At 38.5% G+C, this 13,864-nt stretch overlaps 1 protein-coding gene across 1 annotated transcript in view; it reads left to right on the top strand.

The window, feature by feature from the left end:
- Nucleotides 1-10,269, top strand: part of TRMT11 (tRNA methyltransferase 11 homolog) — a 60,503-nt gene extending 50,234 nt beyond the window's left edge. Inside the window, exon 13 of the mRNA XM_005684481.2 lies at nucleotides 9,989-10,269. Coding sequence (XP_005684538.1) covers nucleotides 9,989-10,120 — 132 coding nt within the window. The 3' untranslated portion in view covers nucleotides 10,121-10,269. The remainder of the gene's footprint in view (nucleotides 1-9,988) is intronic.

The following is a 13,864-nucleotide window of genomic DNA, read 5'->3' as shown; positions in this document are numbered from 1 at the left end:
TCAAGAACCCAACCCTGAAACTTAATATGTAGTTTTTTGCCCCAATCCTAAGGGTACAGTTTAATGAATAATTATAAAGTAAACATTTCTGTAGTGACCACCAAGGTCAAAATTACGGAGTACTGGAGCATCCCACTCTTGTGGCTCTTTTTGGTCAAAAATACCTCCTCCCGCAGATATAAGCGTTAATCTGACTCTTATGGTAATCACCTCCTTGCTTTCCTTTATAATATTATCACTATCCAGTTCATTGCTAAGCAAAATAATTATTTGTTTCTGATCTTTATATATATAAATACATATGTATTTTTATTAATTTTAATGGGTTGTGGTGGTTTTAAAAAGTCACCCAGGAGATGAAGTGTCTCCACATTAAACAGGAGAGTTTGTATATGCATGTCTGTGCATGCTTTGGCCTATGGCTCATCCTTTGCTGCTTAGAGTAAGTTAGATTCTTCTTAACTGTAACTAGCCATTAGACAGAGTAACTAATAAGTTGTCATTACATTTTCATCCTGTGCGTTGGCCTGTATTTTAATGTTTGGGGTTAAGTTTTGAATTTTATGAAGTTATAGGTTTTAGTGGTGAGCATGTGGAATATACTGATAGTTCTATATCATCATGATAGCACAGATATCCATGATGCGTTTTTTTACAGTTAGAAGTTATGTGTTGAGTGCCAGATGTCAAAGTTAAGTAATTGAATGTCACTCATTTTCAGAACTCTAGCTATAAAGATTTTTTAATATATTAAAATATTTTACCAGATTTTAGGTAACTTAATGCCTTACAGAGTAATTTTTTTTTTACAAGTATAGATTATATGGGAATACCTAATTTAGGGAGGAAGATTTCCAACCCTTACCTTGTTCCCATTAAGAGTAATGCTAGAAGTTTCCCATAATAGTATTGGATGCCAGACTTTTGACCTGCTTGTCCTTGGTTTGCAAATGGCCTAGTGCTGTTTATAGTTGTATAACTTTAGCACAAGTGGTTTCTATAGCTACTGTCCAGTACCAGATGTAGAACAGTGGGAAGCTTTGATAAGGGGAGCAAGGATTTTTAAACAAAAGCCGGACATGGGTAATTACCCTGAAGCTGAACTGAGGTCCATTATATTCAGCACTATCATTTACTTTTCATTTCACTCTCTGCTAATTATAAGAAGGAAAATCTGTTGACTCTTTTCCTCTTCCATCTCTTTGCCTTCTTCCTCTCACCTTATTAAAGAATGTATATTATGCCGTTAATCTGTTGCCTGAATCCAGAAGTTGGTCTTGACAAAGTTAGGTGAGCATCACCAGTTTGGCTTTTATTACGATGACAGCATCATTGGTTTCCACTTATCATAGAATAAGTTTCATAAGCCATTTGTATCAAGTGTTTGCAGAGAAACTGCTATGTTATATAAACTGCTGCCACTTTGAGAATATAAATGACTTAAGGTTAATACTAGTGAGGTAGAAAAAATCATTATCTCATTATCAGGAATTGTCAGTTAGTAAAAGGACAACTTAAACTTGACCTATAATTAAAATAGAAGGCATTTGGTTTTCTTCTAAATGATTTTCAACTTCACCCCCAAAGTGATACCTTTCTAGGGGTAAGCTCTTGTTTTTAAACAGTAAATTAATTATAAATTGATGATTATCCTTAGGTATATTATTGGGGGATTCTTTAAAAGTCACTCTTTGGCAGAAAAGTGATGCTGTGAGAGAATTTTGGCTTCAGTTAGAATGTGGGTAGGGAGTGGTGTGAGAGATGAGACTGTAGAATTAAGCAAGGGGATCCAGTTTGTAAGTAGAGGGTGGGCTGCAGGCAAGGAGGTTGAGGAAATTCATACCCCCTGACTCCTCTTTTTTCTCTATAAAGAAGGATATAAGTTTTTGTTGAGAGCGAATGGAAAAAGGACTGTGCGAAATGAGAAAGAAAACTGTTTTTTACTGGTTTTTACATTCGGGTATTTTTGTTGTGTTTTCTTTTTCTGACTTGATTGCGTGCTCCCTGAGGGGAAAGCCATGGCTTTCATCACTCAGCATGTGTTTATAGAATCACTTCTGTCATCTGCTGAGATAGAACAGACTAATGAAACATAGTTCTTATCCTTAGAGAACTTGGTGTGAGAGAAAGTTTGGTTCGGTAGTGATCCGTGCAAGTTGCTGTGTGAACACCAGCGGGCACCTCCCTGAGGAGATGGTGCTTGAGTCAAGAGCCAACATTCTCAGCAAAGGTACAGAGACATGAGAGGGGTGCTTTCAGGGAATTCTAGACATTGAAGCATGACTGAAAGTATTTGGGGAGAGGTGGTTGGAGATAAAGTGGAAAACCAGAGGCCTGCCTAGTGTTGAAGGTCTTTACCTACCAAAGAGTTTCAAGTTTATCCTATTGGTGATGGCGAATCCTGAGGGATGTGAGTTAGGAGAGTAACAGAGGTTCTTGTTTAGGAAGGTCACCCAGACTTTAATATGCAGGCCAGTTTTTGTTGTGGAAAGATGTCTGTGACACCAGCCTGGAGGCTTCTCGTATGATCTTGTGAAGACAATGAGGCTGTCAACTAAGAAAGATAGAATATAGAGATTGTGGGAGAGACAGTGATATTGAGAGTTTCCGGGTAGGTGGATGTGGCAGGACCTGAAGACTGACTGAATGATTGGGGAAGGGAGACAGGTTGAAGGCTGACTTAGAAATCTGGCTTGGGGTGGCTGAGTAGGTGCAGGTATGTTACCCTTGCCCCTCTGTCCCAAAGGACACGGCGCAGTGCTGCTCCCTGGGCTACTGCAGGAGGCTTCCCGCTGGTCTCCCTGCTTCTGCAGCTTCTCCTCCCATCATATAGCTTGCACAGTAGCCAGAGTATCTCTCAGAGTGGAAGCAGATAATCAAACTCCCCTGTTTAAAATTCATCAATAACTTGCTATGAAATTTAGATCAAAATTCAGAATCCTTCACATAACCTTCAGGGCCAGCCTGACCTACTTCTGGCCGGTCTCTCCAATATGATTTTGAGCCACCTTTCCGTTCATTCTTCAAGCCTGAGCCACACTGGCCCACTTTCACTCCCCAGAATGTACTTAGCTCTTTCTAGTCTGAATGTTTTCACATTGTGTCTCCTCCCTCATTGTGTTCCTAGAATGCTTTCTCCCTGTCTCTTTTTATGAGTAAATTTGATTCATCCTTTAGGTCTCAGGTAAATGTCACTTCCTTTGGGAAGCTTTTCTTATTCATTTTCTTCTCCCATCCAACTAGGTATCTCCTTATATTTTTATGGTACCCTTTTCTTCCCAGTATTTCATCACAGTTTGTAAGTATATGTTAGGGTGTGTATTGTTTAATGTGTGTAACTCTGTGAATTAATGGAGTTTGACTGTTTTGCTTACTACTCAGTACATATTTATGAAATAAATAGTAACTGTTCGGTGGGGCCCCTTCTAGAATAAAAGCAGTCAAATTCAACAGTATTTAAATCATCCATTTGAAGGAAGAGTAATACACTGAGTTTTGTCATTATCCTGATGTCACTCCTGAAAAGTCAGTGATTTAGAAGCAACAGAAAAACAGGTGGATCGCTATACTGTGGAAATGAGAACACCTTCCTTCTAATTAAGGTGGAAATAACAAAGAAAGGCAGATCTCTGGGAGAAGATAGTAGTTAGAAGGATAGTTTTATGTAAGTGCAGTTCTCAGCTTTATTTTCTCTAAAGTGAGAAGTTTTATGACATTCAGTTTGAGGACACTCTTGCAAATATGTATTCTCCCAGATTAATCCAGAGTGTCATTAGTTCCATTTAAAGTGGCAGCTTCAGATGCTACTATAAAACATAGTTAGTTTTTTTTCTTGAGGATTTGTTCTCTTTTAAATTAACATTTATTAAATTATAAGTAGCCAAAGTACTTCCCTTTTGAAGGCTGTTTTTTTCTTTTTGAAGCTCTACTTTTTTCCCAGGTGGCTCAGTGATAAAGAATTCTCCTGCAGTGCAGAAGATGCAGGTTGGATCCCTGGGTAGGGAAGATCCCCTGGAGGAGGAAATGGCAACCCACTCCAGTATTTTTGCCTGGGAAATCCCATGGACAGAGGAGCCGGGCAGGCTGAAGTCCATGGGGTTGCAAAGGAGTCAGACACAACCCAGCAACTCAGCAACTTTTGATGTAGAGTTAGTTGTAAAAATAAAGGTTAACTTGAATAAGGTGTGGTTTATGTACTTTTTATTTATTTTTCTGGAGAATAATTTGCAATTGTAGATTGGACATAAATGACAATGATAAAACACTTTAGAATCACTAAGGTAAATACGTATTAGTATATTTCTACATCATTCTTTTATAAATGATGTGAATAAATGCCAGTGCTCTCTGAAGGAAAACGGCTGTCTTGTTGGTGCCCTGTGGCTCTATATGTTTACAGCAACCAAGACTCAGACAGAGAGGGAAGTGGAGTGCTCCTGACTGTCGGATGCATCGTGATCAGCTGGGCTTCAAATGCTCTTTACCCACATCAGGAAATACTATAAAGAAGAATTTATCTGCTTCAGCCAGCAGGGGGCACTGTATACATAAAAAGTACACGGCCAATTGTAAAGCTTCCTTTGATTTTTTTTTTTTTTCCCTTGGCAATAGGGTTAAAATTCCTCGAGAAGTTCATGTTTAGAATTAGTAGCAGTGATAGGACCGGAAATTGGCTGGGTGGAACAGTGGTTAAAGGGGCTCTGTCTATAAAAGTTTAGAGATGAAATATGTATTACCATAATGTTGCTGTTTAGTGAAAAACAGCCTCAAAATGTCACACTCCATTTTGAACAACCCACTAATATACCATGTAGGAAGTTAACTCTTTAACCACTGTTTTGATGTAATATCTATTAAAAAAAATGTGTGACAGAAAAAGTATGTGCTTTAAAGCCTGATCTAGGCTACAACTCTGGCATTACTTACTAGCTATATGACTTGTGGCAGATTATTTAAACTCTTGAAGTTTCTGTATGTGGAAAATTTAGATAATAATCTGCTGTGAAAAGATGCAGAAAATTAAATAATTCACTTCTGTCAAACATATAGCTATACATGTATATCAGTTGCTTTCTTAAATCAGAATTTGTATGTTTCTTGTCATAATTGCTATTTGTCTTACAAAGTTAAGTGATAGATCCGAAAGCTGTGTATTCCCATTATGTATCCAGGATTTTCCTACAGAAATTCTTGATTTCTGGTTATAAAAATGATAAACAGTAGATAGTATAATCAACAATCTTAGTATTTTATTCCTGTTTCCTCAAGTACTGACATGTGCCAAAATTTAACCAGTAGTCATCATATTTAGGAAAGGTGGTCTGTAATCTTTCATTGCCATAGTTTTTTTTGTTGGCATTTCCTAATTCTTTGCGTATGTGTATTTTCCATGCAGTATATCTTGCTTACTAAAAACTGGCATAAGTCAGGTTTTATGATACATAGATGATATCATGACTGATAGTGATAGACAGATTGAGAAGTGTCAGAGAAACCAGAAATCAAACACTGGGGCAAGCTGGAGTTAGTGAGGGACTTCAAGGGTCGTGTTGCTTGAGGATGCTCTTCTCCCTTTTAAGTAAACTCTTGGCCTTTGAGATACTGAGTTGAAAAAAAAAATCTGCAGATATTCTTGGTTGAGATGGGCAGGGAATGTGAATAGAGAAGAGTTATCAAAAGGTGATGAAAAATATGTGGAGTTGAATATCATCGTCTCAAATGTGATCCCTGGTAAACTGAACTAAAGATAGGTTGAAAGAGAGAGAGAAATAAGAGGAAAAACATTGACTTTGCTATTTTATTCAGCATCAAGGTAACATAAGTTCTGAATGCTGCAAATGGTATTTTTCATAAGGACCAGAGTGTACTGTTCATAGGTGTGATATTTACATGCATCTATGTGGACCATAAATGTACTGAACCTATTATGTGCAACATTTTGTGAACCACGTCTCTTCCACTTAGATGAAAATGGTAGTCAAAGTCCTGGAGTGTCTGGCTTGCCCTGAAGCAGACTTATGCTGTTAGTAATAGAACAGCACTTGCCAGATCCCTGGCTGAACAAGGGATTTGGAGCTTTGGGGTTCTCCAGGAGTTTTTGTTATGAATGTCTGATTTTGCAATCAGGGGGCAATCAATCCTTGCATAAGGAGGCATTCCAATATAGGACTCACATTAAATCTTCTCTACTCCCTGGGAGATGAATAGGATCCCCTCTCCGCCCAAGACGTCCCTGGAGGCTCAGCTGGTAAAGAATCCACCTGCAATGTGGGAGACCTGGGTTCAATCCCTGGGTTAAGAAGATCCCCTGGAGAAAGGAACGGCTACCCACTCCAGTATTCTGGCCTGGACAGTTCCATGGACTATTATTACATGGGGTTGCAAAGAGTTGGACACGACTGAGTGACTTTCACTTCACTGCCACCACACCCCCACCCTCGTCCCCGAAGAGGTTTCATTTCTAATAATAGTCTTTCCCCACTTTTCCAGTAGCATGGATTTCTCTGTCGCTGGGTCTCTGTAGCACTGAGCATATGATCTGTTAAGAGGCTTAGTTTGCTTTTACTGAATTCTGAGTAAATCTTGAGGTCTAAGCTAGTCAGATAAAGAATGCCATAGCTAGTACATGTTTTCTTGGTAATCATTCATTGGTGTAGGGTATAATCATCACTTTGAGTTTTCCAGGCTTCTGCTATTCATTCCTAGTCTCTGCGTCTGATCTTTATAGTCTTGTCTTTACTTATCATCAGTTTGTCTTGTGTATATCCTTGAAATCAAAGGCAAGCTATCTTGTTAAGCTCTCGGTTTGTCTTCTGAGGACACCTGTCTTGCATTGTGCTCTGACTTTCTCTCCTGCTTCCCCTCGTGAGCTGCATAGTTGGCAGTTGAGGTAGGTTAGGTGCAGGAGCGACTGAGCCCCAGTCAGTTCCTGGCCCATCCTGGTCTCAGCTGTCTTACCACACCTCTGCCTTTTAAGCTTGCACACTCGCATCACACATTTCTGTCCTGTCATACCCCTGCAGCCCTGGAACATTCGCTAAACTAGTCTGCAGTGCATTTTGGTGTAGAGGTGATCTTGATTGGCTTAGAGGAGTCACAGGGAGAAGAATGGACAGAAGGCAGAACTGAAGGATCTCACTGCCTGATAGTGTTCTGATCCCTCTTGTTCGGAAGGGGAAAGTGAGAGGAGATTCAGCAAACTGATGTGAAATTGTATGTCACTCCCAAACGTTAAGGGAGAAGTATCAGCACTGGGGAGAGTTTGGACTCGTTTGGATTCAACCAGAATGCTGGTGTAGTAGATTGCACTTTAGTAAGTTGTATTTGATCCCACTGTGGAAAATAGACTAGAGAGGGAACCACAAAGGCAGGGCAACTGGCTGTTCAGGAAAAAGGCAAGGAGAGATGAGGAAGGCTTAGACTGTAGTACTGGAGTTATACATGAAGAGGAGGAGTGGATGTGAAATATTTAGGGTGTAGAACCTCAGGTTACAGGACTGACTCAATGTGAGAAAAAGGGAGAGCACTTTGACCCGGGTTTCTGATTTTGATGACTGGGTGGAGAATGACACAAAGAGCTGTGAGACGTAATAGCAGGAGAGATGTCACTTCTGGACATAGCTCTGTTTATAACTAAGGTATTTCTGCCAGGATGAAACTCATGCCGTTCAGCAAGTAGACAAGTTTCCTAATGCTCTTATTTGATATATGGACAGAATGCAGAATACCTGGGGGGACAGATGAAGGCGTGACCCGTCCTTTCTGATGACTCCTCAGTCAGACGTTTGATCAGAGTTGGCATGCGCAGAGGCTGAATGCTGGGCCACTGTTCTGCCCTGCTGGTCTCCCATGTCTGGTTCTGAGATGTGGACCTTGAGTCCTCCCTTCAAGTCAACTGTCCTCCTAGGGTTAGGGCATCTGTGGCTCCTTACATTTCCTAGTAGGAAAATTTTGTGTCACTGAAGTAATTCTTTTAGTTAGTAGAACTAAGTTAATAGCACTTCCGATCCAGTTCTCTTCCTTTCTGGGAGGCCTTTGTTTATCACATGCTTTGTTCCCAGAGATACTCCTGCTTCTTGAGTTGAGGAAAAAGTTAGCTCTTTGGAGGACAAAAAAAAAAAAGTCCTCATTATGTTACATTTAAAGAGTGTAGTCCCTGGGTCTGATAGACCTGTGTTCAAATCCTAGCTGTGTCACTTACTTACTAGCTGTGTTTTCCTGGGCCTGTGCTCTTAAATAATTCATCTCTAGATGTGATAGTAGTGTGCTTATCTCTCAGAGGTGATGAGTTTATATTAGATAGTGCTTATGAAGCATTTGAGCTTCCCTGGTGGCTCAAATGGTAAAGAATCTGCCTGCAATGCAAGGCGCCCAGGTTCCATCCCTGGGTTGGGAAGACCCCCTGGAGGAGGGCATGGCAACCCACTCCAGTATTCTTGCCTGGAGAATCCAGTGGACAGAGGAGCCTGGCAGGGCTACAGTCCACGTGGTGGCAAAGAGTTGGACGCAGCTAAGCAGCTAACAGTTCCACGTCTATGAAGCATTTAGGATGGCGTGTGGGTATGTGTGTCTGCCTCTTTGCTGCTCCCTGGTCTGTAGCCCACCAGGCTCCTCTGTCCATGGGGTTTCCCAGGCAAGAATGCTGGAGTGGGTTGTCTTTTTGGTTCATAATAAATACCACATAAATACCGTCTTTCTTTTGATATTCTTTAATTTTTTACCTGTAGATAGGTAAAATTTCTTTTTAATCTTTTGACGTTTATATAGCCTGAAGTTATAACCACCATCATGTTTTCATGTGTTTGCAAGAATTTGGAAGTATAATATTCCTAGTGCCATAGAATTTAAGTAGCCACTTTTTTTTTTTTTTAATAAAATGAATCAGGAAATCTTGGCATGTTTAATAATTTGTTTCTTTTGTGTGTGATTTTTTAAAAAAGCATTCTGGGGCAAAATAGTTTCGAATAAACGAATCAGCCAAAATAACTTTATTTTGGCTAAACCTGGGCTATTATTAATATTAGATATGAGGGAAAGAATGAAGGTATTCATCTCATACAGGAATGAGGAAAAATACAAGAATATTTTGAGGATTGTTATATTCCAAATATATTTGTAGATACTGTTTTATACTGAAACCAGAGTAACAAATTAGGCTTCATATTTTCTAACTGTGTCTCCTTGCCTGTTCTCCAAATCACACTAATCCTTGTGCAGTAGAATATGAACTTGCAGAAGGGCATGGGATATGTGGTTTTATTTCTAATTCCGTTTTTGTCACATTTTGAGGCGACGAGTGAAATTGACCAAGAAGCTGATGTGTCAGTGTTTTCTGTCAGTCTTCTTATCCTTTGGTTTTCTAAGCTGAAACAAGACAGTCTGTCCCAGTTTCGTGTTTCTGGTTTCCTAAAGATCTGTCTGACCACTAGTCCTCACCTCTCTTTGAAGTCTCAGAGTGTGAAGACCACTTGTTTAGCCTGTATCTTCATCTACTGAGGTTAAAGTTGCCAGGAGTAGTTGACATCATTAACTGAACGTGGACATATCCCCAAGCAGTTTTACTGACCTGTATGACATCATGCAGAGGTAGTAATTTGTTAGAATAGAAGCTTCTTCGCTCAGTGATTCTTGTAGTCAAAGAAGGCTTCTGTCTGTGCTGAGCAAGGAATTGGAAGATGCTGGTGGCTGTCCGGACTAAAGTTGCAGGAGATGGTTCTCCCTGCTTTCCCTCTTACCCAGTAAGAGTATTTGTCTTCTTTGTGCAGAGGACTGTTGGGTGGATCAGGTGAGGTGAAGCAGGTGAAAGTACTTTGGATACACAAGCATGACCCAGATATAAAATGGTGGTATATTTCCAATTCAGATGTGATAAAGGGAAAATAGCTGTATACCAGAGAGTGAGATTTTGCTTAAAGTAACTGCTTTGCTTGCAGGCTAACAAAAGAAGTAACTCAAACATCTTTATTTTTTGTATTTTCCAACCAACCAGAACCGGGACCAGTATTCACATCTGCTGAGCGATCACTTTCTGCTGTACCAAGGTCATAATTCCTTCCGTGAGAAATATTTCAGTGGGGTAACAAAAAGAATTGCCAAGGAGGAAAAATCTAGCCAGGAATGAAAATTTAAGATTTTTGACAATGGAGAAAGAATAAGGATTTGATAGAAAAGACATCTGGATGTGAATTTTCATGTATAATACAGAAAATGTACTGTTTTAAATAGCTTTATATAATAAAATAAATTCTACAAAGTATAATTCTTTTAACGTTAGCTTTGTTTTATAGACTGTTTGGTTGTATGTGTCTTTTGAACTTTAATTTCTATTTGTACTTTCAAGTATTATGGAAATTGAAAACAGTTATATTTTTGGTAATTAATTTATAAAGGGAACTAATCACATTGACTTTTTAAACATAATCTGCTGGATATGTTACAGGCAGTTAATAGTGGTTGAGAATTTGTTCATTAGGTAGACTTGTTTATTTTGTTTTTGATTGTAATTGTTTTACATTGTCATTGTCACTAATAAAGCTTACTGAGGATTTCTAAAATCATGTAGTATACAGAGGGGGTGTGATGATGGAAATGAACTTTTATTTATAAATCCAAGACAAATAAGTAGTAGCAATGATCATGTTGATAATGAGAAAGGCTAGGACCTGACAACCTAAAAAGATTCCAAACTCCTTGAGGCCTGTTCACATCTGAAGTTCGTCTGTACCTTGGATTTGCTTCTGCATTCCTAAACCTTGACTGTCGGTCAAGTTAACTACCCACAATTTTTGGTTTAGAAAGTAACTGATAGTTAAAGCAGTAACAACAACACAAATCCTTGATGGTTCCCTAATGGTATTAAGTCTAATCAGAGCTCTTTGAAATAGAAGCTATATTTTTCTTGAAGGAGAAACTTTGCTGAGTCCACATTGTGTCCATCATGAAAATATCTTGTTTGGAAACCACTGTACCCATTAATTCAGGATGCTAATAGCTTTCCTGCTTTCAGTGGCCAAAGTACCTCAGCAGGGCGGCAGTAAATGAATCCTCTCTCTCTAACCAGAGCCTATTTTTATTTATGCTGTTATTATTATTTTAGTGTTACTGCTGGCTTTTATGGTCTCACAATTTGAATGTGCATAGCTTAAGACTTCCAGAAGACCGGTGCTGCCCAAGCAGAAAGGGAGCAGGCCGTCTGCTACATCCTCCCTCTTCTTCTTGTTCTTCAGCTCTGAATTTCAGCAGATCTCAAACAGTTCAGTGATTATTTTGTTTGGGTTTTTGGATGTGATTTGTGGTACACTGGGGAAAATCTAAAAGTATTCAAGAATGATTTATTTTCAGTATTTCTGTTGTAAACCGTCTTATTTAAAATTTTTGTAGGTTGTATGGGGAGTGAGTTTGAAAGTTTGTAGCTGACTAAATTTGGAATATGAAATTTTAGCCTTGCCTCATTTTTTGGTTTTCACAAAAATTAGTCCAAATTAGTTCCAAATTAAATCTGGAAAAGTTGCAATGTTAATTTTAATCATTTGTTCTAAAAAAATGACCCTACCTTAAAAAAAATTCAAATTATTTCTTATTACCTCTAATGGAGGTATTCTACTCTTTAATTGTTCATTGTTGTGAGATTGTTTTCACTTGTTTTAAGGTCGGTACCCAAAAGTGAAAGAGAAACTAATCACTCTCAACCAATTTCGATTTTAGAGGTCACACGTCCTCTTATTCTAGAAAGGACAACTTTATTTTCTGGCATCAGGATCTTACTACTTTCTGCATAAGTTGGAGAAGATCATTTCCAGGATTGCTTGAGTTTTATGTATATTCTTCATGCACTTTACTAGCAAGAATATCACCTAGCATAATGCCTGCGGTAGTCCTGTAGTATGAATTTACAGTATAATCTGTGAGTGAACCTTAGGTGGTCTCTGGGCTGGCCTAGTTAATGTTCATAATATGACAGACTCTATAATTTTGCTTCTGGCATCTTGGTGGTGTTTCATCATAAGTAACCTTCCCATCCATTCTGGTGGATTTTCTTTTCTTTTTTTCTGTGATAGCTGGGAGGGAATAGTGGAATAGGTGGTCTTTGGGGTATTTAGACAAAGTGACCAGCAGATTAAAAAAAAAAAGTTTCAAATCTCCTATAAATTTCTAGCCACTTCCTGCCCAGGGTAACCCAGGTTTAGGCCTATTCACCGCTAACTTCCTTATGACTAATTCTTTAAATACAGAGATTGAGCAGTAAAATATTTTCAAACTGTTTAAACTCTGGAAGGTAAGTCAGTGTTACAACTATTTCCTTATGGTGAAAATTCACTTAAAATTTGATATTTACTGTACATTTAAGGAGAATGATGACTACAACTAAAGAAATTTATTTCAAGTTGGTAGGGGAAGGTAGAGTATGAGTTAATGGATGGATTATAGTGAATGTGTTTACGTTATCGAGTGAAAGATGTGCTTTAAATGTTTGGGACAGAAACAACTGTTTAGGTAATATGTTTTATTATACTCTTATAATGAGGGATGACTTTTTTTAACATCGGGAAATTAGATGTTAAGGTGGTTATCTAGATGCCAGTATAAACAAATCTGACTCTTGAATCAAAGGCCTTAGTCGTTTGGGATAAAAAGAAATAACCCATGCTGGAAGTATTACCAGGTATTGCTAATCCCAGGAGATATGTAATAATGCATAATGTTTATGTTTTAAAGAGTGAAGGTGACATGTTTGGGGGAAAATGATCTTTCTACTGCATTCTAATCTCCCTTGTAAAAGCACCGTGGAACTCGTTAATAGTTCTAATGGGGGGAAAAATCCATTGTAGATAAAGCAGGGCATAAATTAATTAATATGGAGCATAGGGATAGAAATGGGAGGTAATTGTGGCTAAGAACATTGATGATCTTATTGTTGATTTTTCTGTTTGACCAAAGTGAGTAAATTATACCAGAATAAGGACTTTGACAACTCACAAGAGCATATTTTTTCTCCGTTATAAAGTTATTTAGAAAACTAAACACTTGTAAGGATCTTTTTTTCTTAGAAGAATTGTGTTCATAGAATAAGCAAAACCTACTTTTATTTCCAACTCACTCACTCCCATTTTTCTCAGATATTTATCAAGTAATGTGGTTTATAGTCCAAACCAAAAAAAGTGTTTTAATCCAGAACATACACATGGACACAATAATACTAGACTGATGATGTTTGTACTTTACTAAAACCTTGAGAGCGTCTGTAAAACAGAGTGGTTTGAGAGCATAAGGTCTAGAGTGTAAAGAATTGTGATGGAATGATAAACATATCTGTGATTCGGTCTAGCCATAGAATCATAGAGACAGCACATTCCTAGCAAAGCTCACTAGGGAACCTGACCCTCTTCCCTCAGTAGAGGTCTGCCTCAGGATGTTCATATGTTTCGCTAGGTAGGATAAGCAAGTTGACGTTTAGGCATAACCAAGGCCAACCTGGAATTTGGCTGTTATCCCTTCCTTCATAAGCCATTGTAGACAGGCTTTTAGGGGGATGGAGGCTAAATTCTCATGGCAGTCTCCTAAGAAGCCTGGGTCGCAGAAAATAGGCTTAAGAGATGAATGCTAAGATAAGCCCACTTCACTTGATGTAACTGCTAGTCCTATTTCTTGGGATATTAGGATGTTCTTAGTATATTTTTGTTCTAGCATTTGAATGTTCTTACTAAGATAATTATATCACAGTGATACCAAATTGAATCACCCTAAAAGGAATCTGCTTTGACCTCTATGACTTTAAAATCTCTCCTTTAATCAAGCCTTCCCATCTCTCCTGAGGGCTTATCAGAAGAACTCTTATTTTGTCTAACATCCAGCAGTGGAGCTTAGC

Source organism: Capra hircus, chromosome 9 (genome assembly GCF_001704415.2).
Source record: "Capra hircus breed San Clemente chromosome 9, ASM170441v1, whole genome shotgun sequence".
NCBI lineage: Eukaryota > Metazoa > Chordata > Mammalia > Artiodactyla > Bovidae > Capra > Capra hircus.
This window is presented reverse-complemented; position numbering and strand designations above follow the sequence as displayed.